This window comes from Sminthopsis crassicaudata, chromosome 3 (assembly GCF_048593235.1).
Source record: "Sminthopsis crassicaudata isolate SCR6 chromosome 3, ASM4859323v1, whole genome shotgun sequence".
Lineage (NCBI taxonomy): Eukaryota > Metazoa > Chordata > Mammalia > Dasyuromorphia > Dasyuridae > Sminthopsis > Sminthopsis crassicaudata.
In genome coordinates this window covers 509,155,506-509,178,399 of record NC_133619.1, presented here as the reverse complement: position 1 = coordinate 509,178,399, position 22,894 = coordinate 509,155,506, and the positions used below count along the sequence as shown (strand labels likewise).

At 33.4% G+C, this 22,894-nt stretch overlaps 1 protein-coding gene across 2 annotated transcripts in view; it reads right to left on the bottom strand.

Moving 5' to 3' along the window:
- The window catches only part of RSF1 (remodeling and spacing factor 1), a 113,037-nt gene that overhangs the window by 67,520 nt on the left and 22,623 nt on the right, over positions 1–22,894 (bottom strand). Inside the window, exons 2-3 of one of the 2 annotated variants that reach the window (XM_074303990.1) lie at positions 16,620–16,726; positions 2,550–2,641 (exon numbers count right to left, since the gene is read on the bottom strand). In XM_074303990.1, coding sequence (XP_074160091.1) covers positions 2,550–2,606 — 57 coding nt within the window. In that variant the 5' untranslated portion in view covers positions 2,607–2,641; positions 16,620–16,726. The remainder of the gene's footprint in view (positions 1–2,549; positions 2,642–16,619; positions 16,727–22,894) is intronic. The other variant, XM_074303989.1, reaches the window with a different exon arrangement.

The following is a 22,894-nucleotide window of genomic DNA, read 5'->3' as shown; positions in this document are numbered from 1 at the left end:
AAAAAAGAATTCCAAGTTTATTGTACTTTAACATATTTAACATGTATTGGTCAATCTGCCATCTGGGGGAAGGGGTGGAGGGAAGGAGAGGAAAAGTTGGAACAAAAGGTTTTGCAATTATCAATGCTGAAAAATTACCTATGCATAATTTTTTGCATACATAAACAAACAAACAAACAAGTGAGTGTTTGTTTACCCTTTGATACAGCAGTGTTTCTATTGGGCTTATATCACAAAGAAATCTTAAAGGAGAAAAAGGGACCAACATGTGCAATAATGTTTGTGGCAGCCCTTTTTGTAGTGGCAAGAAACTGTCCATCAATTGGAGAATGGCTGAATAAATTATGATATATGAATGTTATGGAATATTACTGTTCTATAAGAAACGGTCAGCACGATGATTTCAGAAAGGTTTGGAGAAACTTACATGAACAGATGCTAAGTGAGCAAAATAGGAGATCATACAAGATAATACAACAAGATTATACATCAATTCTAATGGGCATGGCTCTTCTCAACAGTGAAATGATTCAGGCCAGTTTCAATTATCTTATGATGAAGAGAGCCATTTGCACTCAGAGAGGACTGTGGTAAGTAAATGTGGACCACAACATAGTATTTTCACTTTTTTATTGTTATTTGCTTGCATTTTGTTTTCTTTCTCATTTTTTTGATTGGGTATTTCTTGTGCAGCACACTAATTGTGTAAATATGAATAGAAGAACTGTACATGATTAACATACATTAATTACTTGCCATCTAGGGGAGAGAGGGACGGAAAAAATTTGGAACCCAAGGTTATACAAGGGTAAATGTTGAAAATTATCAATGCTTATGTTTTGAAAATAAAAAGCCGTAATAAAAATTTTTTTTAAAAAGAAAAGGACCCACATGTGTAAAAATATTTGTAGCAGCCCTTTTTGTAGTGGCAAAGAACTAGAAATTGAGTGGATGCCCATCAGTTGGGGAATGGCTGAATAAGTTCTAATAAATAAATGGAACGGAATATTATTATCTTCTAAGAAATGATGAACAGCATGATTTTAGAAAAATCTGGAAAGACCAACATGAACTGATGCTAAGTGAAAGGAGCAGAATCAAGAGAACACTATATATAGCAAAAAGAAGATTATGTGATGATCAACTATGATGGACTTAGCTCTTTTCAACAATGAGGTGATTCAAGGGAATTACAATAGACTTGTGATGCAAAGCATCATTCACTCCACAGAGAAAACTATGGAGACTGAATGTGGATAAAAACATATTATTTTCACCTTTTTGTTGTTGTTGTTTGTTTTTTTTTTTTTAACCTTTTGATCTGACTTTTTTGTGCAGCACAGCAAACACACAATATGTTCAGAAGAATTGTACACAATTAATCTATGTCAGATCTTGTCGGATCTTGGGGAAGGAGAAGGGGAGAAGAAAGGGTGAAAATGTGGAACACAATATTTTGTAAAGGTGAATGTTGAAAACTATCTTTGCATGTATTTGGAAAAATAAAATGCTATTGAAAAATAAGGAAGAAAAAGAATTTTAAGTTCACTTGAAAGATGTTATTCATCTCCACAGAATGAACCAACATATGGATGTATGTATTGCATATCCTGTAGGTGTGTAAGTGTTTATGTGCACAGTTATGTGTATAACTGTATCAAATGTTGATCTTTTCTAGTGCACATTTAGGAATTTTACTTTTCATGGGTATGGTGATTTCAAATGTCAAAAATCCCCTTATATGAAAAGAGCAATTGAAAACAAGAAAAAGTAGCCAATAGGTTAAAAAAAATCCGTACAGATTTGAATAGCTACATAACATCCTGATCCTTCCAAATAGATATAAACCAGAACAAATCAATAAGTGTTTTGAAGGTATAGATAATGTTATAGCGAACTGAAAAAAAAAAAAAGGGGGGGGGGGGGGAGAAATGGGGTTTGGGAAGGAATGATAGTAGCGGTGGTATACCTTTCAAAACTTTGTAATCTTTAAGATTAACTTCAGAAAGGATATTGGTTAAGGAGCCAATACAAGACAATTCTGGAAAGTCAGGATAAACTGGATCTTTATTTATTCTAAATAAGTCACCTTTTTGATTCAGAGTTGATACACTTGGGGACTGTGCTGGAACTCCATTCCCCTGAACTACTGACCTATACACCCTGGAATGTAGTTGACTTAGGGATGACCTAGGAGTCTTTGAGAGTTGAAAGACTAGGACAAATATATTATTTACCTTTCAAGATATTTTCAGTTACAAGAATCACTCTGTAGTCAGCATTTTCTGAGATTAAAGATTGTCACTATATAGCCTCCACTACTTTATAAGAATCTAGAACAACTCTTACTAGTAAAAACTGAATATATCACTTATAGATATCACATCACAATTTTACTATCTACTTATATTCTTTGTAATATGTGTAATGATTTTGTATTACATTAGAAGGACTTGCTTTCCAAATTATCATTCTGTGCAAAATAAATTTACAAAATTTAGATTGAGAAAGGCAAAATCACATTAAAAGATAATTTTAAAAGTATTTACCTTGATCAAATATTTTTCCCATCTGTCTGCTGTTACAGATTTACCAATCTTTCTCATCAGTTTCAAATGGAGCTCCACCAATTCTTTTGGTACTTTAAGAGAGGAAAGAAAACACACAAAAAAGATTAGCTTACATTATTTCATATGTAATTAAACGAACAAAACATTTGGAAATATTTCCTTAAAAGTAGGAAAAAAGTATATATTCTATATATTCTCTGTATTTTGAATTATACCAATCTAAAGTTCATAGTCCAATCAGGGACCTCATTCCATTAGAAAGTTTAAAAAAAAAAAAAAAAAAAAAAAAAACAACTGATCCAAGCTAAATAAGGAACAGTTTTATATCTGTTTCATCAGAGAATAAGTTCCCCCCATCACTGGAAGTGTTTTTAAAAAGGCTAGATGACTACTTATTAGTAATACCATAGAAGAATTTGTGCTTTGGAGAATCATGGGAGAAGATAACCTTTGTAGGATGCCTCAAAAAGCTGAACATATATAAAAGCTTTAAGAAAACCATACATCACACAACTCTAAACTAGTATGATTTTTTATGATTCTCTTATTCACACAAGTTAGGAGCTTTAGGGTGTACTGACTCCTTTTTCTCCTTAGTCTCCACATTCAAGCAATTATTGTCCTATCAATCCAGTTTTCCTCTTGAATGCCCTTCTTATGTGACACATATAAGAAAGACAGACCCCTGCCTCAAATGCTTTATGTCCTAAGCACAGATGAAAACATGCCAAAGGAAAAGGTTGGGGAATGGTAGGAGAAAGCGGCTAGAAAGATTTGGTTTCTAGTAAGAGACAGTAAAAAAATTGCCTATCAGAACCTGGCATCTTAAAGGCATAGTCCAATCCCTTTGTATAACCTACCTTAGGACTTTTTCTTCAAAACACAACAATTACAATAATCTCCCCACTTCCTCCAGCCTCTTCTATCAATATATTTGTGTTTATCGCATCACTCTTCTAAATCTCTGTTTGAAAACTTCAATTATTTTCCCATATAACAGAAAACATTTTCAACATCATCTTAATTCCTTTTCATAATATCTCTCAAGTAGTACTACCTGAGACCTGAATGATCTGACCTTTCCTGCTATTTACCATTGGCTCTCATATGTGAAATATCCTTGTTTTTGTCATTTCATCCTAATCTGAACACTCTTTTCCCCCTTTCTTCCATGTCTACTTCCCTTGCTTTGCCCTGTCTCCTCTCTGAAGTCCATCTATCCTTCAAGGGTTAGCTCAACTTTCATATTCTCCATAAAGTTTTTCTGGAAAGTCCTCTGAATATCAATAATTTTGAGAGCTTTTTTTCACATTTACACAGAGATTTATGTAATTTCATTTGTTCCTAACATCAATCTTGTGAAGTATATGAAACAGTTGTTATTCCTATTTTATATCTTAGGAGGTAATGAAGGGCTGCTTCAAGATCACAGATAGAATCTAAATACAGGTTTTCCTAAGTCTTATTCCAGTACCACATTCCACATATTCCATAATACACCATGAGCATTTACTACTTGTGTCACTCAGTTTGGATGGGCCACTTATCCACTTACATTGTTAAAGCAATAACAACACAGAACAGACAGTTGGTTTTAGTATCAGGAAGATCTGGGATTCAGGTCTTGCTTCTGACTTATTTGACTATGCAACTATGGACACAATGTCCCAATTCCCATCAACTTTCTAAGATTTTAAGTTACAAATGAGTTGCTGATCTAAATCTGAGATTTATATAATATATATGTATTTATATGTTTTATATTTAAATATATTATATTTATATACTTATATTTTATTTATATATTTTCATTTTTGAGGTTCTGCATTCAGATCAAAGCACAAGTAAAGCTCCCAAAATAGTAATTTTCTTTCATGTATAAGGCTTATTTTCAATGGAAACGCAAAATTATCAGAAAAACTGAATTTTGATTTAATAGTTATTTTTTATAAACATGAAATCATTTTGTGAAGTTTAAAAACAAAATATATTCTAAATTGCTATGTCCATAAAGGTGTCATATTTGAAATATTTAATACAGTTTATTCAAAATCATAAATTCAATTTATTTTCTTATTTTCTTCATGTGAAAAATGAAGTAAAAAGTCTATTTCAATTTTAGATCCTATGATTCTAATGGTAACACTTATTAGTTGAATCTACCTTTAAATGTTTTTGATTTTTGGCACAAACATTTTAAAAGTGTAATATCTTTTGGCCATTGTGTGAATAATAGACAAAAAAACTACACAGAAGAAATCATAAGCAATATAATACAACAGAAAACTTTTCTTGACTTTGTATCCATCGTGAAGTCAACAGGATTAAAAAATACTCATTTTTGAAATTTGTTGCTGATTAAAAAACAAACAAAAACCAAATGCAATGCATATAGATATTGACACAGAAGAGAGGTACCATCAGAAATCAGCAATTCTGGTTCTTGAGACATTTCATTTTTTAAAATTATGTTCTTCACCTTTAGAAGACCCAAAGTTTACTCAAATTGAGCCATCTTTCTCTCAACTTTCAAACCTTTGTTTCTTGATTTAGTATAAATACTTTTGAATGCCTGTTTATGGCCAAGGTAAGAGAAGATGGAAATATAAATAGCAAGCAAGAAGCAGTGAAGTCATGGCTACATCACAAAAAGTTGTCTTGCTAATCATGTTGTTGGAGGACATTTACAAGTTTTTCCACAATCCCACACTGCACTTATGGGCAAATACAAAATGTTCTTACTCTATTTCCTTACTCTTGATTCAAATCAAGAGATAGGTTCTAATTAACTACATGAATTTTGGATTAAGTAATACCTATTAAACTGCTTTTCAGCTGATTCAATACAATACTCTAAGGCGGCCATGAAGATCTTTTTATTTTTCAAGTATCAGTAAGTTGACTATTTTTCCCAGCTTTGTGGTAGCAAGGTGGCCCACAATGGAGGATGAACTGAGTCTATCGTCAGAGAGCCCTGAATTCAAATGTAGTCATAGCTATAAGCTGCATAACCCTCGTTAAGTCACTTAGCCTCTATCTGCCTCAGTCTCCTCATTTGTAAAATGGGGATAACCAGAGCACCTATCTCATAAGGTCGTTGTAAGGTTCAAATATAATATTTATAAAAGCAACTTTGCAAACTTTAAAGTGCTCTAAAAAGTCTGGTCTAACTATTATTGTCATCATCTGCAATTTTAATAAACATATCATCTATGTTTGACAAATTTATTGACGTAGGGCAAACTGCAGATCCATATAAGCTCTACTAGAAACTTCTTTCTAAGTTGACTTGGGTTATTAAGAACTATTTTAATCTACCTAGGTGCCTAGCTCACTAGATTCCTTCAAATACCAGACTTATAACTCTTATCTAAAAAAGAAATATGGGTAGATCTATTATTGATTCTGTGCTCTCTATATAATCATCACTACCTTTTCTATCTTTACTGACCATCCCCTAGAATTTAAGTCAAGCTTGAAGAATGGCCTCAAGAGGCCATTCCATTTGTTTGCTTTTAACTGGCAACAGTATAAGACAGTGGAAAGGACATTGGGCTTACAATGAGAGAAAGGTGGCTCAATACGGGCAAACTTTTGGGTCTTTTAAATATGAAGAAAAATGATTTTAAAAGATGAAATTCCTCAAGAACCAAGAATGTTAGTTTCTAATGGCAGTTCAAGAAAATAAAACAAAGAAAGACTTCTGTATTAATAATTATATTCATCTCATTTGTTTTTTGGTTTTTAACTTACAACAATTTTCAAAAATGGGTATTTTTTTAACTGACCTTGGATAGGTCAATTAAGCAAAAGCCTAAATTATTCCTCTGTAAAATGAAGGACTAAAATGGCCTCAAAGCTCTCTTCTAGCTTTTATTCTTCAATTTATTTCTCTTTTAGCTTATTTTATTCTCCAATACTATGATATCTTTCCTACTCCCATAAATTTCAAAAATCACTGCTGGTGGATCAGTAATCAAATCTATCAATGCTTTCAATATGTTAAGATTCTGGTAGCTTAAATTCTAAGGGAAACTAGATGTTTTCTCACTAACTCCTTACTTCTGGGTATATGACTGTATTTGCCATTTCTATTCTGTCTTTTCTAATTTGGAGATCATTCTCCTTTGTAAATAAAACAAGCAAATTACTCAAACAACTTTGCCTTCTCTCCCTAATATTTTCTATAGCTAAAATTATCCACATCCCATCTGATCATTCTCCTTTTGCTCATTGATTTTTTTTCTTTTTTCCCCAATGATTAAACAACAATAACAACCACACAAAAAACCCTTTTTTGTTGGCTTTGCTTTCTTTCTGATAATTTATATATCAATATTTCACATTGTTTTAAGGAGGAATGTGTGTTTTGTCATAAGTTTACTAGGACCTTGGCTCCACTGCCTTTTGGCTCTTTCATTTAGAATTTGGTTTTCTTTATGCCATTCTACATCAATTCACAAAAATCCTGGCACCTCCTTGTAGAACTACAACATTTTTTTTTATATTTATGATTTTGGATTTATCCTCCACTATGAACCACTATTTCCATCTTCTGCACATGACTCTTGAAAATTAGTCAAGATAATCAGCTACACCCAGTAAAGGAACACTGGGAAATGAGTGTAAACTGTTAGCATTTTTTGTTTTTCTCCCCAGATTATTTTTACCTTCCGAATACAATTCTTCCTTTGCAACAACAACAAAATTCGGTTCTGCACATATATATTATACCTAGCATATACTATAACATATTTAATATGTATGGGAATGCCTGTCATCTAGGGGAGGGGGTGGAGGGAAGGAGGGGAAAAATTCAGAACAGAAGAGAGTACAAGGGATAATGGTGTAAAAAATTACCTATGCACATGTACTGTTAAAAAAATGTTATAATTATAAAATTAATTTAAAAAAAAAGAAAAAGAAAATTAGTCAAGATCACAGAAGAAGTGCAGTGCCAAATTAGTGATTAGAACTCTAAGGTTAAAGATCATCTTTCCAGAAAAAGATCACAAATATAAGCTATAGACAAGCAATTAGGGCAAGAACTTTGTAAAAAGAATGATCCAAGATAGAGGACCCATCTCAAAAGAACAGACCAGAAATGAAGTATTGCAGCTCTGATCTCAAGAGACATCTAGACTCAGCCTCCTGGCGTAGTCATTCAACACAAGAGAGGGATATTGGGAGGCACACTCCAAGAGCAAAACGGGGTTCTGGGGCTTTTGCTGACCCTAACAGTAGAATACAAGATAAAACAAGATCATACATGGCCATGTAAGTTTTAATAGAAGTCCACAGAGCTTAGCCTTAACACAAAGTCCCAATCTGGGATGTAAGGTTAAAAAAAATGAGTAGACAGGACTTTTAAAAAACTAAAACTAAACTTTTAAAAAAACTCCACTTTGTTCCTATTCACTGGAATCCCTAACTCTTCCAAGGTTTCCATTTAATCAAGGTTTATGTTAAAGAATGCAAAAAACAGTAAGTTTTCCACGCATCAGGCAATGCACTTTGGAGATACAAAACATTGGGGAATAAAGATTTTAAAAGAAAACCCCTGCCTTCAAGAAGCTTACATTCTAAAAGGGTAGATAAAACAACACATATTGGGAAGAGATAACCAGGGAAGGGATCTGGAGAAGATGATGATAGGGTTGGGGGATAAGGAAAGATCAGAGTAAGAGTATAGAGGACTCTTCTCTTCTCACCAGACTGCAATCTAGACTCTTCCATCAAGTCCCATAAAACTCTTCATCCTGGAAGACCACTTTAGACCTGGAATTCACACCTCAGAAGTACCAGACCTCTCCTTTTGGATTGGCTGGCTCTTCTCCAAAATCTCCACTGACCAGCCATTTCTTCATTTTTCACCAGGCTGCAATACAAACTCTTCCATTACATCCAGCCTCAAACTTCTTTCTTCCTCCACCCCAACTTTTAACTTATTTTTATGTGCTGGCTTCATTTATTAGAATATAAGCTCCTTGAGGCTAGAGACTATTTTCCTTTTTGTTTACATCTGTATTTATAGTGCTTGGCACAAATATCTGAAACGTGAGTGATTATAAATACTTGTTGATTGACAAATGTAAAGATTGTCTGGGTTGATGGCTGGATGCCATATGAACCTGAAGGATATTCTAATGCTTAAGAGTCAGCCAGTAGATAGAGTGAGCTTATAAGCAAGCTAGATTGCACTCAGTTTAATGCATATGTGTATGTATGTGTGTGTGTGTGTGTGTGTATGTATGTATGTACGCACATACATTTTTACCAGTTTCCTAAATATACTAGATCAAATTCTTATCAGAGATCCGTGTAAAGATCCTTTCCCCAGCCAACTGTTTTTTTTTCCTTATGCAGTTTATTTTATTTATGAAAAAATTTTTTCAATTTCATAAAGTCAAAGCTATCTAACTTTTTGTGTTTGACATTCCTTGGTTGACTAAGAATATGCTTTCTATTAATGGCTGTGAAAAGTATCTGATCAAGTTTTCTTCTAATTTTTTATAGTATGACCTTTAATATTAAGATGCATAATGATGGAAGAGATAGTGCTGGGGATGGGGAAAGGTGGGTAACGAAACGAACAGATTCCACTGCTATCAAGGTTGTGAATTGGTCAAATCATTCAAGAAAGCAATTTGACTAAACTGACTAAAATAATTATACTCATTGATCCCAAAGACCCTACTGAAAGACATGTATAATCCAAATGGGCCAAAGAGAGAAAGATAGCCACTATAAACAATAAAAAATTAATAACACCTTTTTTTTTAAGTAGCAAGGAACTAAAACTATGTACATAAAGGTCAAAATAAGAAAAGATAAATATGAATAATATAGAGAAGAAGCAAGGGAAAATGACCAAGAAATTTATGGAGAAACTATATTTACTGTATTTTGTCAGTCAAGGTCTATACTAAGAGAGCTAGAAACCTATGAGAACTAGAAAGATAGAAAAGCCTAATGAGGCGATTCAAGACTTCCAGATGGGGCTACAGAAGAACCAAGACAAGCCTAGACATTGAACTTAGTATGGAGATCACCAGGGCTTCTTAAACTTTCCCACTCCATGACCTTTTCTTCAGAGAAAATTTTATATAACCCCATCTCGAATCTGAGTGTTTGTGCATGCTGTATGTTCAGAAACAAGGCTACAGTTAAATCATGTGATGCAACACAGGCAAGCGCTGCCAGAAACATTTGATTATAAATTAATTTTTGGCCACTGCATTCAGAAACCTTTATTATTGCCATTTTTGTAAGCCCACATTCAGTGGGGATTTAAGTTTAAAGCCTCAAACTGTTTAAGAAGCTTAGAGACCCAGACCAAAGAAAGCTCCCCTATTTTTCACAGAAGTACAGAGTCCTATAAGAATAAGTAAGGCTGGAGAAATGTGAAAATATTGAGGGGCAGTTAGGTGGTGCAGTGGATAGAGCACCAACCCTGAAGTCAGCAGGCCCTGAGTTCAAATCTGGTCTCAGACATTTAAACCATCCTAAATGTGTGACCTTGGGCAAGTCACTTAACCCAAAAATTGCCTCAGCCAAAAAAAAAAAAAAGAGAGAAGATATTGATAAATGATGACAAAAATATTATAAAACCAGAGAAACTCAAGAGACAAACGCAATTATTTACATTATCACAAGCAAAGCCACAAATTAGTGGAATTTCTAGAAAAAACAAAGCAAACATTTAAGAAAGATGATTTCATGAGATATAAGGAGAAAGCAAAAGTAATAAACTATGATGAGGGACTAGGTAAACAGAAGAGGAGAAGAGCAACAGAATATTAATTAGTACTATGAAATCTTCCCTTTCAATATCCTTTTCTTTTATCTAAAGAGTGGGGAATAAGAGAACAAACTACAAGATAATAACATAGAAGGAAAGACCTAATTAATAATCATAATTGTAGAGGAAAATAAGATGAATTCACTAATGAAGGAAGGAGCAGAATGATTTAGAAAGTAGAATCTAACAATATAGTGTTTATAAGAAACAAACTTGAAATAAAAATGATTTAAACAGAGTTTAATTAAAGGACTGGAGCAAAATCTTTTACAATTCAGGTAAATTGCAATTTTTGTTTAGATCTGGTTTTTTCCTTACAAACATATGGAATTCATCTGTTTCATTAAATGTCCATCTTTTTCCATGGAAGAAAATGCTCAACTTAGCTGGGTAGTTTATTCTTGGCTGCATTCCAAGTTCTTTTGCCTTGGGGAATAATTCAGGTAAATTCAAAAATAAAAGAACAGCTAGCAATCACAATCTCTAACTGAATTTTATGCTTAGTTTAAGGAAGCATGGACATCTTCACCTGCATCCAGAAAGAGAACTATGGAGAATGAATATAAATCAATACATGTTATCTTCATTTTTTTTCCTCTCTTGTGGTTTTCCCCCTTTATTCTGATTTTTCTCTCCCTAATATGTATCATAAAGAAATATGTATTTAAAAACATTAATGTACATGTGTAACCAGAAAAAAAGAAAATAAAGTAAAAGAAATTAAAAATTAAAAGGAAGCATGGAGAATGAATTAAGAATACTTAAGGGGCAGGTAGGTAGAGCAGTGTTTAGAGAACCAGCCTTGAATTCAGGAGGACCCGAGTTCAAATGTGGTCTCAGACACTAAACACTTCCTACCCTGTGTGACCCTGGGCAAGTCACTTAATCCCAGCCTCAGAAAAAATAATAATAATAATAATAATACTTAAAAATATATTCATCAAATGAGACAGCTTCTCCATCTCTAAGGAAAAGTAACAGGAATAAATTCCAGATTTTTAAGAAAGACCTAGAAACAATTTTACAAAAGTAAGATTTGATAGCTCTCTGGTAATTAAAGAACGGAAACAGAAATATACATATTCTCAACCATACATGACACCTTTACAAAAACTGACTATATATCAAGGCACATGAAATTCACAAATACAGAAAAGCAGAAATATTAAATTGACCTTCACTAAAAATGATGCTACAAAAATTAAAATCAATGAAAGGCCATTAAAAGAAGGATTATCATTAATTAGGAACTAAATATGGAGGATCATATTATGAAAAATATTACAAAGAGAACCAATTACTATACCTCATACGGCTGTTACCTCTCTCTATTACCACAGATAAAAACCTCTCACAACTAAGGGACAGGGACAATTACAAAAGATAAAAAAGCAAAACAGTCAATAAATGTTCATTTAATTTTGATTTCAAGAAACTGAAAAACTTCTGTACAAAATTACTAATAAATGGGAAGAAAAAACAATATATCAAATTTCTTTTATAAGAATTTGGTATCCACAATATAGAAATAGTTAACATATATATAAATATAAAAATAAAAAGTCATTCTCCATAAGTGTTCAAAAATATGAATTTTTTCAAAAGACATGCAAGCAATGCAAATCAAAACAGTACTTTGGCAAGGATGACATGATTTGAAAATAGTCAATGTTGAAAGTTTTGTGAGAAGCCAGGCATATTGATATATTGCTGATGGATCTGTGAACTATGCAAATAAAGTGGTTAAACTGCCCCTTTTTACCTAAAGATTCCATAACTACACTTATTTGCCAAGGAGGCTACTGATAAGAAAAAAATCTCTATATACACCAAAATACTTATAGCAGTACTTTTTTTTTTTTTTTAAATGAATGCAAAGATTTGGAAACCGCAAAGATGCTGATCAACTGGGGTATGGCTAAACAAATTGTGGTTCATTAATATAATGGAATACTATTGTTATGTAAGAAATTATGTATGTGATAAACACATAGGCATAGAAAGCTCTATATGAACTGATGCACAATGAAGCAAACACAAGAAAACAAAATACAGTGACAACAAAAATGTAAAACCTCACCAAAAAAAAAAGTTAAAATTACAGTTAACTCTGCTATACTTTTGACACATGCCTTCCTAAAAAGCATTAAGCAAAATTGTGCAACAGAAACCATGGAGAAAATGCAAGTAAAAACATCAAATTTAAAACTTGATTAGCAACACATTAAAAAAAAAATCTAATTCTAAAAAATAGTAGTACAGTTCTATATATGTTAAATAGCTAAGACAAAATGACTGCAATAAACAATTGCAGCATCTTTGGCCTCCAGCTACTATTCTTCCTATATCCTTAGTTTCTGCATCCTAAGGACTGGGCTAGCAAAGTCTGGAGCAAGTTGTAATTCCAGCCTCAGGGAGCTTCAGACATTAATGAAAGGGGAAGAGGGAAAAGGAGAATGTGGACTAAGCTTCCGCCTCCCAGAAAATATACAAGACTACACTTTATCTTGCCAAAGATCTGAAGAAGCCACATTAAACTTATTTGCCTTTTAAAAATATACATTGTAAGTTAGGAGGACCTGAGTTCAAATATGATCTCAGACACTTAACACTTTCTAACTGTGACCCTGGGCAAATCACTTAACCTCAACTGCCTCAGGGGGAAAAAATAATATATACACACTCCATAACAGAAAAATCTGCAACTGTTGCAAAATTGTAAAGAACAAGCATGGCTCAAAAGAAGTAATGAAAGAAGATACTCATACTCCACACCTTTGAAGAACAGAGGTGCCCAAGTTCTTTCTACAATACAAATATGATCTTAATACCCAACCAGAGACAAATCAAAGGAAAAATATAAACCTAATATTCTTAATATGACAAGAAAAAAATTTTCTTTTTAATGATTCGGAACATTCATTTCAGACAGACTGAGCAACACACTTTGTTACTGTTATGAGGCATTCGGGGTTAAGTAACTTGCCCAGGGTGACACCGCTTATAAATTTCAAATGTCTGAAGCCAAATTTGAACTTGGGTCCTTCTGACTCCAGGACCAGTGCTCCTGTGCCACCTACCTGCTCTCTGACATAAAAATGTTGAATAAAATATTAGGAGGGAATCTAGATGGGGCAATGAATAGAGTGCTTTGTATGGAGTCAGGAAGACCTAGTTCAAATCTGGTCTTAGACATTTCCTAGCTGGGTGGCCCTGAACAAGTCACTTAACCCAGTTTGCTTCAGATTCCTTATCTGTAAAGTCAGGTGGAAAAGGAAACTGGAAACCACTCCAGTGTCACTGCCAAGAAAATTCCAAATGGTGTCATGAAGAACCAAAAACAATCAAAAAAGAGTATAACACTGCAATCAAGCAGAAATCACATTAGAAAAACAAGGCTACCTCAAATATTAGAATATAAGCTCTTTGTGATAATGAATTGTTTTCGTTTTTAGTACTTTTATCACAGTGGCTAGTACAGTGTAGTTGTTTAAGAAAAAAATAGACATATTACAACTACATAGCAAAAAGAAGCAAAATGCAAATTACAAAATCAATAGACACAAAAAAGACCTTGGACAAAATATATCACCCAATTCCAGGAGAAAAATATTAAAAAAAAATGTTGATAATATAAAATATTTGGGATTTTATATGCCAAGGGAAAGTCAGGAACTATATAAGCAAAGTTACAAAACACTTTCCACACAAATAAAGTCAAATTTAAGCAACTGGAAAAAATATCAAGTGCTCGTGGATAGGTTGGGCGAATATAATAAAGATGGCAATACTCCCTAAACTAATCTATTTATTTAGTGCTATACCAATCAAACTCCCAAGAAACTATTTTACTGACCTAGAAAAAATAACAACAAAATTCATATGGAAGAACAAAAGGGCAAGAATTTCAAAGGAATTAATGAAGAGAAAAGCAAATGAAAGTGGCCTAGCTATACCAGATCTAAAACTTTTATTATAAAGCAGCAGTCATCAAAACCATTTGGTAATTAATGGCTAAGAAATAGAGAAGTTGATCAGTGGAATAGATAACAAAATAGCCAATGACTGTAACAATCTAGTATTTGACAAACCCAAAGGCCCCAAAACTGCTGGGAAAATTGGAAACTAGTATACCAGAAAGTAGGCATAGACGCACACCTAATACTGTATACCAAATAAGGTTGAAATGAATTAATGATCTAGACATAAAGAATGATTTTATAAACAAATTAGAAGAATAGAGGATAGTTTACCTCTCAGATTTGTGGAGGAGGAAGGAATTTGTGACCAAAAAAGAACTAGAAATCATTATTGATCATAAAATAGATTTTGATTATATTAAGTTAAAAGTTTTTGTACAAACAAAACTAATGCAGACAATATTAGAAGGGAAGCAATAAACTGGAAAAAAAACATTTTTTACATCAAAGGATCTGATAAACACTTCATTTCTAAAATATATAGAGAACTAACTCAAATTTGTAATAGTTCAAGCCATACTCCAATTGATAAATGGTCAAAGAGACAAATTTCAGAAGAAATTGAAACTATTTGTAGCCACATGAAAAGATATTCAAAATCACTATTGATCAGAGAAATGCATATTAAGATAACTCTGAGATACCACTACCCACTATCAGATTGGCTAAGATGACAGGAAAAGATAATGACAAATGTTGGAGGGGATGTGGGAAAACTGGGACACTGATACATTGTTGGTGGAACTGTGAACAGATCCAACCATTCTGGAGAGCAGTTTGGAAATATGCTCAAAAAGTTATCAAACTGTGCATACCAACTGAGATTATATCCCAAAAAGATCTTAAAGGAGGGCAAGAGATCCACATGTGAAAAAATTTTTGTGGCAGCCTTTTGTGTAGTGGCTAGAAACTGGATGGATGCCCATCAATTGGAGAATGGCTGAATAAATTATGGTACAGGAATGTGATGGAATATTATTGTTCTATAAGAAATGACCAGCAGGATGATTTCAGGGAGACCTGGAGAGACTTACATGAACTGATGCTAAGTGAAATGAGCAGAACCAGGAGATCATTGTACACAGTAACAATAAGACTATATTATTTTGATTCTCATGGATGTGGCTCTCTTCAACAATGAGATGATTCAAACCAGTTCCACTTGTGCAGTGATGAAGAGAGCCATCTACACCCAGAGAGAGAGGACTGTGGGAACAGAGTCACTCTCTCTGTTGTTTTTGCTTCCATTATGTTTTCTTTCTCGATTTTTTTTTCTTCTTTCTTGAGCTGACTTTTCTTGTGCAACAAGATAACTGTATAAATATATATACATATATTGGATCTAACATGTTTTTCAATATATTTAACATGTCAGCTAGGAGAGGGGGTGGGGATAAGGAGGGGAAAATTTGGAACAAAAGGTTTTGCAAGGATTAATGTTGGAAAAATTACTATGCATATGCTTTGTAAATAAAAAGCTTTAATAAAAAAATAAATAAAAATAAAAAATAAAGTTACCAATGATATGTGAAATCTGAAAAAAAAAAAAAAGAAAAATACTAATAAAAAAAATCATAGGAATAATGGGATCTTTCCTTAATATGGTAAGTATCTAAAACAAGAGTCAGAATTTTATGTGATAGATAAAAATTAGAGGTCCTTCTCAAGACAAAAGATAAAGCAAGATTATGCACTATCACCACAAAGTAAAATAAATCCATATAAATCATAAGCTCTTCTATTTACTGTCAATAAAATTCAGCAGGATAGAGAAATTCTATTCAAAATAATAAGATATATAAAATATTTACAGTTCATCTACTTACTAACATACCCAAAGGAATTATATGAATACAATTATAAAATCATTTTTCAGAAACAGAGACCTAAATAGAGATAGTTGGGGGGGAGGGTATAAATCAACATAATAAAACGATAATATTGCCATAATTAACTTTCTTATTAGCCAGGACCAATAAAAGTATCAAATGATAACTTTTTGAGAACTGAGAAAATAATACCAAAATTCAACTAAAAGAACAAAAGGTCAAGAATCTCTAGGGAAATAATTTAAAAGGGCAGAAAGGGACCAACCAACCAGATTTCAAACTGTTCCATAAAACAGTAGTCAATAAAACTATTAACAACTAAAGAGGAGAAAAGTGAATTGATAGAAGAAATCAAGCACATAATATATAGTAGTACATGAACATAGTAATACAGTGTTTGAAAAACCCAAAGACCCCGACCATGGGGGTAAGGACTCACCATTTGACTAAAACTGCTGGGAAAACTGGAAAGCAGTCTGGCAGAAATTAGGTTTAGATCAACATCTCACACCATATACCACAATATGCTCCAAATGGATACATGACCTAGATATAAAAGCTCACATCATAAACAAATCAGAGGAGCAAGAAAGATAATACCTTTCAAAACTATGGATAGAATTAAGAGTCCATGAGAAAATAAGAGATAGAACAAAAAAGGGGGTAGTGGTAAACTGCAATCTTGATTACATAAAATTTAAAACTTTTTACATTTAAAAAAAAAAAAAAAAAAAAAAAAGTTAAAGTCAAGTGGGAAACATTTAACTAAAGGGGGGGGGGGGAAACCTTTGTGCCAAGTATCTGACAGAAGTCTGGCATCTGAGATAAATAAAGAACTGATTCAAATACATAAGAATGGCTGTCATCCCCCTGTAAATAAATAAATGGACAAAATGTCAGACTGCAGTTCTCAAGGAAATCTATGCTTAAATAGACATGTAACAAAATTCCATATCACTAATTCTAGAAATCTATATTAAAATAATTTTAGATTCTTAACTCAGACATCTCAGATTAGCATCACAGAAATTATAACTGTGAGGGACTGTGGAAAAACAAACACTAATGTAGAGCTGTGAATTATTAATCTAGCCATTAAGCTAAGTATTATATTGTACATACTCTTCAAAGATGAAAAATATGCAAAAAATAATTAGGGTTTTTTCTTGTAGCAAAAAACTATTTGCTATAAAAAAAAATAAAAGGGGTGCTCACCAAAAAGAGAATGTAATATATTTTATTTTGCCATAAGAAATAATTAAATAGATCACTGCATAAACTATGACTTTATGAAATGATAAAAGAAAAAAAAGTGAGTAGAACCAAGAGAATAGTTTGATCAATTCAATAACCAACATAACTCCAAAGGACCAATGATGAAACATGCTAACCACTTTGTGGCAGAGGTGATAGACTTAAAATAAAAATTAAGAGTGACATGTCAAACATGTGGGAGTATTGTGTTTGACTAAACTTATATGTTAAAAGGAGTATGTTTCTCTTTCTTTATTTGATGAGGGAACTAGCATGGGTTGTCTTAAAAAAAAAGAATGAAAAAAGAAAAGAGAACGGTATCCCTGATGCATAATTTTTAAATGCACGAGAAAAGAAGTTCAGAAGAAAATAGACCTTGAAAGTTAAAGGTTGAATTTTTTAATAAACTTTCTACAAGAAGTCTTTCCTGATATGCCTAAATGTTAGCACCTTCCCTGTGTTGATTATTTCCAATTTATCCTGTATATAACTAGTTTCTACATGGTTATTTACATATTGTCTCCCCCATTAAATTGTTAGCTCTTTGAAAGCAGGAAATGTCTTTTTGCCTTTGTTTATATTCCCAATACTTCTAAGTTTAATATTTGACACACAAGCACACAGTAGATATTTAATAAATGCTTGGTAACTTGACCCTTCTAACTAAAAGAATAGCCTGTATATAACACAGATCTGTCATTTCACATAAAATCTTTCTGTTCTACTTTGTATTTGGAAATGTAGTCATTAAATTCAGAATATAAATAAATATAGCTCAAACAGATGCACAAATAGCTGAAGTTCTCCAAATACTATTCTATCATGCCTCCATATTGATTTTCACCCAAATGCTCTCCATTATGCTCTCCTACACTGTGGTTTCTGAATATTTTCATATGCACAGCCTCATAACAATACTACTATACTTTTTCTCTCCTTGCCCCAGTCCATCTATTCCTTTCGACTAGGATATATGCTTTCAGAAATATATTCTAAAGAGGGGGTCTCATTTCACTATGTCTCAGTTGTAACTATGTGGTCAAAGTTGCTTATTTGCAAGCTAATTCATGTTGCTTGGTACCCTTTCTTTGTACATTTGTGTATGGAGATGAGGCCATGGATTTTATTCCTTTCCTATCTGTGTTTCCAACTTTTCTAATTTCAATATCTGTCTTATTTGCAGTCTCACCCAACCCACTTGTGGTTTATTCAACCTGGATCATTTATTCCAAACTATTATGATAGCTCCTTTCTTCAACTTGGCAGGTTCTTCCCTTGATCTCTACTTTGTGCAAAGAATAAAGTCTGCCAATCTATATTCCTGTCACAGTAGTGCTTAGCTTGCCAGACTTCAACATTATGTACCTACACCAGATACTATCCTTTCCCCAAATTGTGTATGTTGTTTTCCTTAAGAGATTCTAAGTTCTTTGAAACCAGGGCCTATTTCTTTGTTTACTTATGTATCCCCTATGTTAGGGCAGCTAGGTGGTATAGTAGGAATCAGGAAGATCTGACTCAAGTATGACCTTAAACATGTATTAGCTGTGTGACTATGGGCAAGTCATTCAACTCTATTTGCCTCAGTTTCCTTAGTAAAATGAGAAAAGGAAATGGCAATCCACTCAAGTATCTCTGCCAAGGAAATCCCAAATGGGATCATAAATAATCAGACTTGTTGGGTCAAATCTTGACCCAACAACAACATCTCCAGTACTTAGTACACAGAGCCTGGCACACAGTAAAACGCTTGTGAATCCTTGCTGGTTTATCTCCTGTGATTTTCTGAAGGTCTCTGATAATTGTTTTTAGAGAACTTCATTCTCTCTGATAACCTGGGGAATATAACAGCTACATTATGGCTATTAATCTATTATCTAATCTGTAACATATATACATAATAATATATGTATACACAGAGATTTATGGTATAAAAGTAGGATTTCACTTTGTCCTTTTTAAAGCCCTTTTATTAGATTTGCAAGGCAAAACAAATATTCTTTTTTAAAATTAAATTTCATTGCTACTTTTTTTAGATTACCTTCAATTGTGAATTTATCCCTTCTACAACCCATTCTTTATAATAAAGGATAAAAAGAACAAAAGAAGAAAAAAAGCACAAAAAAAAAGACATTAACAGAATATAAATGTTACCAAGACCCCTATATCTTCAAAAAAGAGAAATTAGTATATCTCTTCTCTGGAGCAAAGTTTGTTTATATTTTAATTAAAGTGTTCCTTTTCATTTTGATAAATAGTTTATCTCAACGTCTTTTTACTACCTCTCTCCTTACCTTACCACTTCCTAAACTTTTTCTTGTCCTCAACAAAACCATCAATCTCTCAATCTTTAGTACTTTCCCAGATCATATCCAGTTAAACTCAAGCCAGTTAAACTATCTTCTATCCTCAAGCACTTATTTCCTTTTATCTTCTCATTGTTCATGCCTTGAGAAACCTCAATTTTATATTATTTTCATCATCTGACTTCTCCACTCCCACATCTGTAATGCTGAAAAGAAACTGGAGGAAAACCCACAATTGAGCTAAAAATTTACATTATCTAATTTCTATCTTTTCTAAGGCAATCTTTTACTTCTCCCTAATGGAATGCCTAACTAGCTCCCCATAGGAGATCTTTTCTCTCTTAGGCTTCTCAGCTGAGTACTTCATCTCTTAATTAAGAAAATGTGAATTTTTCTCTCCTTATATTTTCAAAATCCCTTAACATCATCCTTTATTTTATTATTTTAATTCCTTTATTGATAGCTTAGGAAGTTCAACCCCTCTCAGTACATATAACATTGATCCCCATCCTTTCTTCTCCAACATTGTTCCCATAATCAATCTTGTACCATATTCCATCTATTCATGGGTTCTTTCCCTGTCTTCTACAGATGTACTCATTTCCTTTATTCTTAAAAACAAAAAAATGACAACAAACCGTTCTAGTTATTGCCTCTCATTCTCTTCTCAATTGGAAAAAGTCCTTGGGGGGTGAAATGCTTTAGACTTAGTACAAATCCTTTCTACTCTGTGCTAAATCTTCTGCAACCTATCTTCCATCTTCATTGCTCAGATGAAACTATGCTTTCCAAAGTTATTAATGACTTCTTAATTTTTTCTTTTGTAGACTTATCTGCTGCAATTGCCACTGTTGGTTATCCTGTTTTCTTAGATAATCTCACCAATTTAGGCTTTCAAACTACCCTCTCCTCTCTGAGCTCTTCTTGGTCTCCTTTGCTGGCTCATGAACTTCACCATAGCCCCTAACTATATGCACTCCCCAAACTTTATCCTAGGACTTCTCTCCATACATACACTTCCTTGCCAGGTAAACTATTCCCACGGATCTAGTTATCTTTAAGCAGATGACTTTTAGATCTACATATTCAATCCTTTGCCTCTCTCTCTTGAGCTCTACATGGTCCAACTGCCAGTCATATAAAGCAATGTTCCACAGTCACCTCAAATTCAGCATGTCCAATATATCTCTATCTTTGCCTTAAAACCCACCCTTATATCAAGATTCATTATTTCCAAGGAGAGCACTACCTTTCCTTCCAATTCCCAGATTTACAGCCTCATGTCCAATCAGTTGCCAAATCCTAACATTTCTTCCTCCACAATCTTTTGCATCTGATTCTTTCTCACAAGATCACATGATCACAGTTCTATAATGGGAAAGAAACTCAGAACCCATCTAATTCACACTTCCTAACTTTATAAATGTAAAAACTGAGGTCCTTATCACTTCTTACCTAGACTACTCCACAGCCTCTAAAATGGTCTACCTGCCCCATGAATCTCTACCATTCCAATCCATACACTACTTAAATACCAAAATGATTTTCTGTAATATTCTCTCTAAAATGTAATGTTCTTTGTTGAGGTTTTCTTGGGGTCTCTGGAGGCAGCCTTCTTTTCAGTTCAGTAATCACCACAAGTACAGCCAGGTGTTAAAGTCCAAATCCTTTATTGTCCCTTTCAAAATCTTGTCTCCTTTTCTGGGGCCCATTAGCTTTCTTAGAGGCCTATCTCTCTCCTTGGTTCCGAGAGCTTGAGCTCCTGCCACCATTCCTTTGTCTCCTTCAGCTTCTGCCTCTAGCTTCCTTCTGAATATCAATCCTGGCTAAAGCTCCTAGCTTATATGCTCCACACTGAGTACACACCAATCATTATTATCATTAGGAAACCATTATTTGTTGTAGGATTAAATCAGTGCTAAACTAGATTTAACCATTGTCTCCTCAATTCCACTTAGTACCTTATTTCAAGTTCTGGCTCATAACAATTTTTCCTAAGCACAAGTCTAACCATGTAACTCCCACTCAAGTTTCTGTCCCCTACTGTCTCCAGAATCAAATATAAATTCCTTTTTTGACTTTATAAATCCATCATAACTTTTCCATCCTTATTATAAATTACTCCCCTCCCAGCACACTGAAGTCCAGCCAAAATGGCCTTCCTGCTATTTCTTATATATGATGTCCATGCTCCAATCTCTGTACTTTTAAAATGGATGTTGCCAAACCCTGGAATGCATCCTCCAGCTTTTCTTCCTTCTGAGACTCACCTCAAATTCTACCTTCTATATTTCCTGATCCATAATACATGGGACTCCTTCCTTCCCCTTCAGTTCCTAAACCTATTCTTTCTGGTATTTTTCTTTATTCTATATATACTCATACAGAGTTCTGATAAGTTGACCATGTTGTTCAAATGCCAAATGTAGGCTTGCCTAAATGACTACTTTACAGAGAAACACAAGGCAAGCACTCACATGATTGTCAAGAGAAGAGATACAAGGACAGCCTCAAAGTTTCTCTGAAGAACTTTGGAATTTATTGCCTTTTAGGATTACAAGGTGATAAACTCAGGTTGTCTAAACAATTCTCTAGCTCAGAATTCACACCTTTAGGAGTTTACACCTTTAGACTTCAGAAAAGGAGCTGATATTTAAAGGAATTTACACTTTTAAAGAAGCAAATTCATTGGCTGGAGGAGTTCCCATAAACCTTAAAACTTCAGAACACAGAAGGGTTTAGGGTTTCAACATCATCATCCTAGGGGATGAGGAAGGGTTCACCACAAAGTCAGTCTAATGTTTTATTTATGGACATTGAGAATATATCAACTTAATGAGAGCTCTTAGCATCCCCATCTGCAAATATGCTGACACATTGGGTTTTCTTGTATTTTTCTCTCCTCTTCTTTTTTATGTAGAAGAGAGAGAAGAAAGGGTTGCCTTAGGTTCCTTTCTAATATTGTATATAATTTTAATTCAATCTTTAATCATGACAATTTTAATAATACTAACAATACCTTTCTAAAAAATAATCAGCTAAAATAAAAGCCATTCTCATGTTATTTAATGTGCTCTGTGTCCAGCACCTCTCAACTCTTTCCTTGAAGGATGTGATCTTGTAAAAAGTACACTGCATTTATTATCAAAAGACT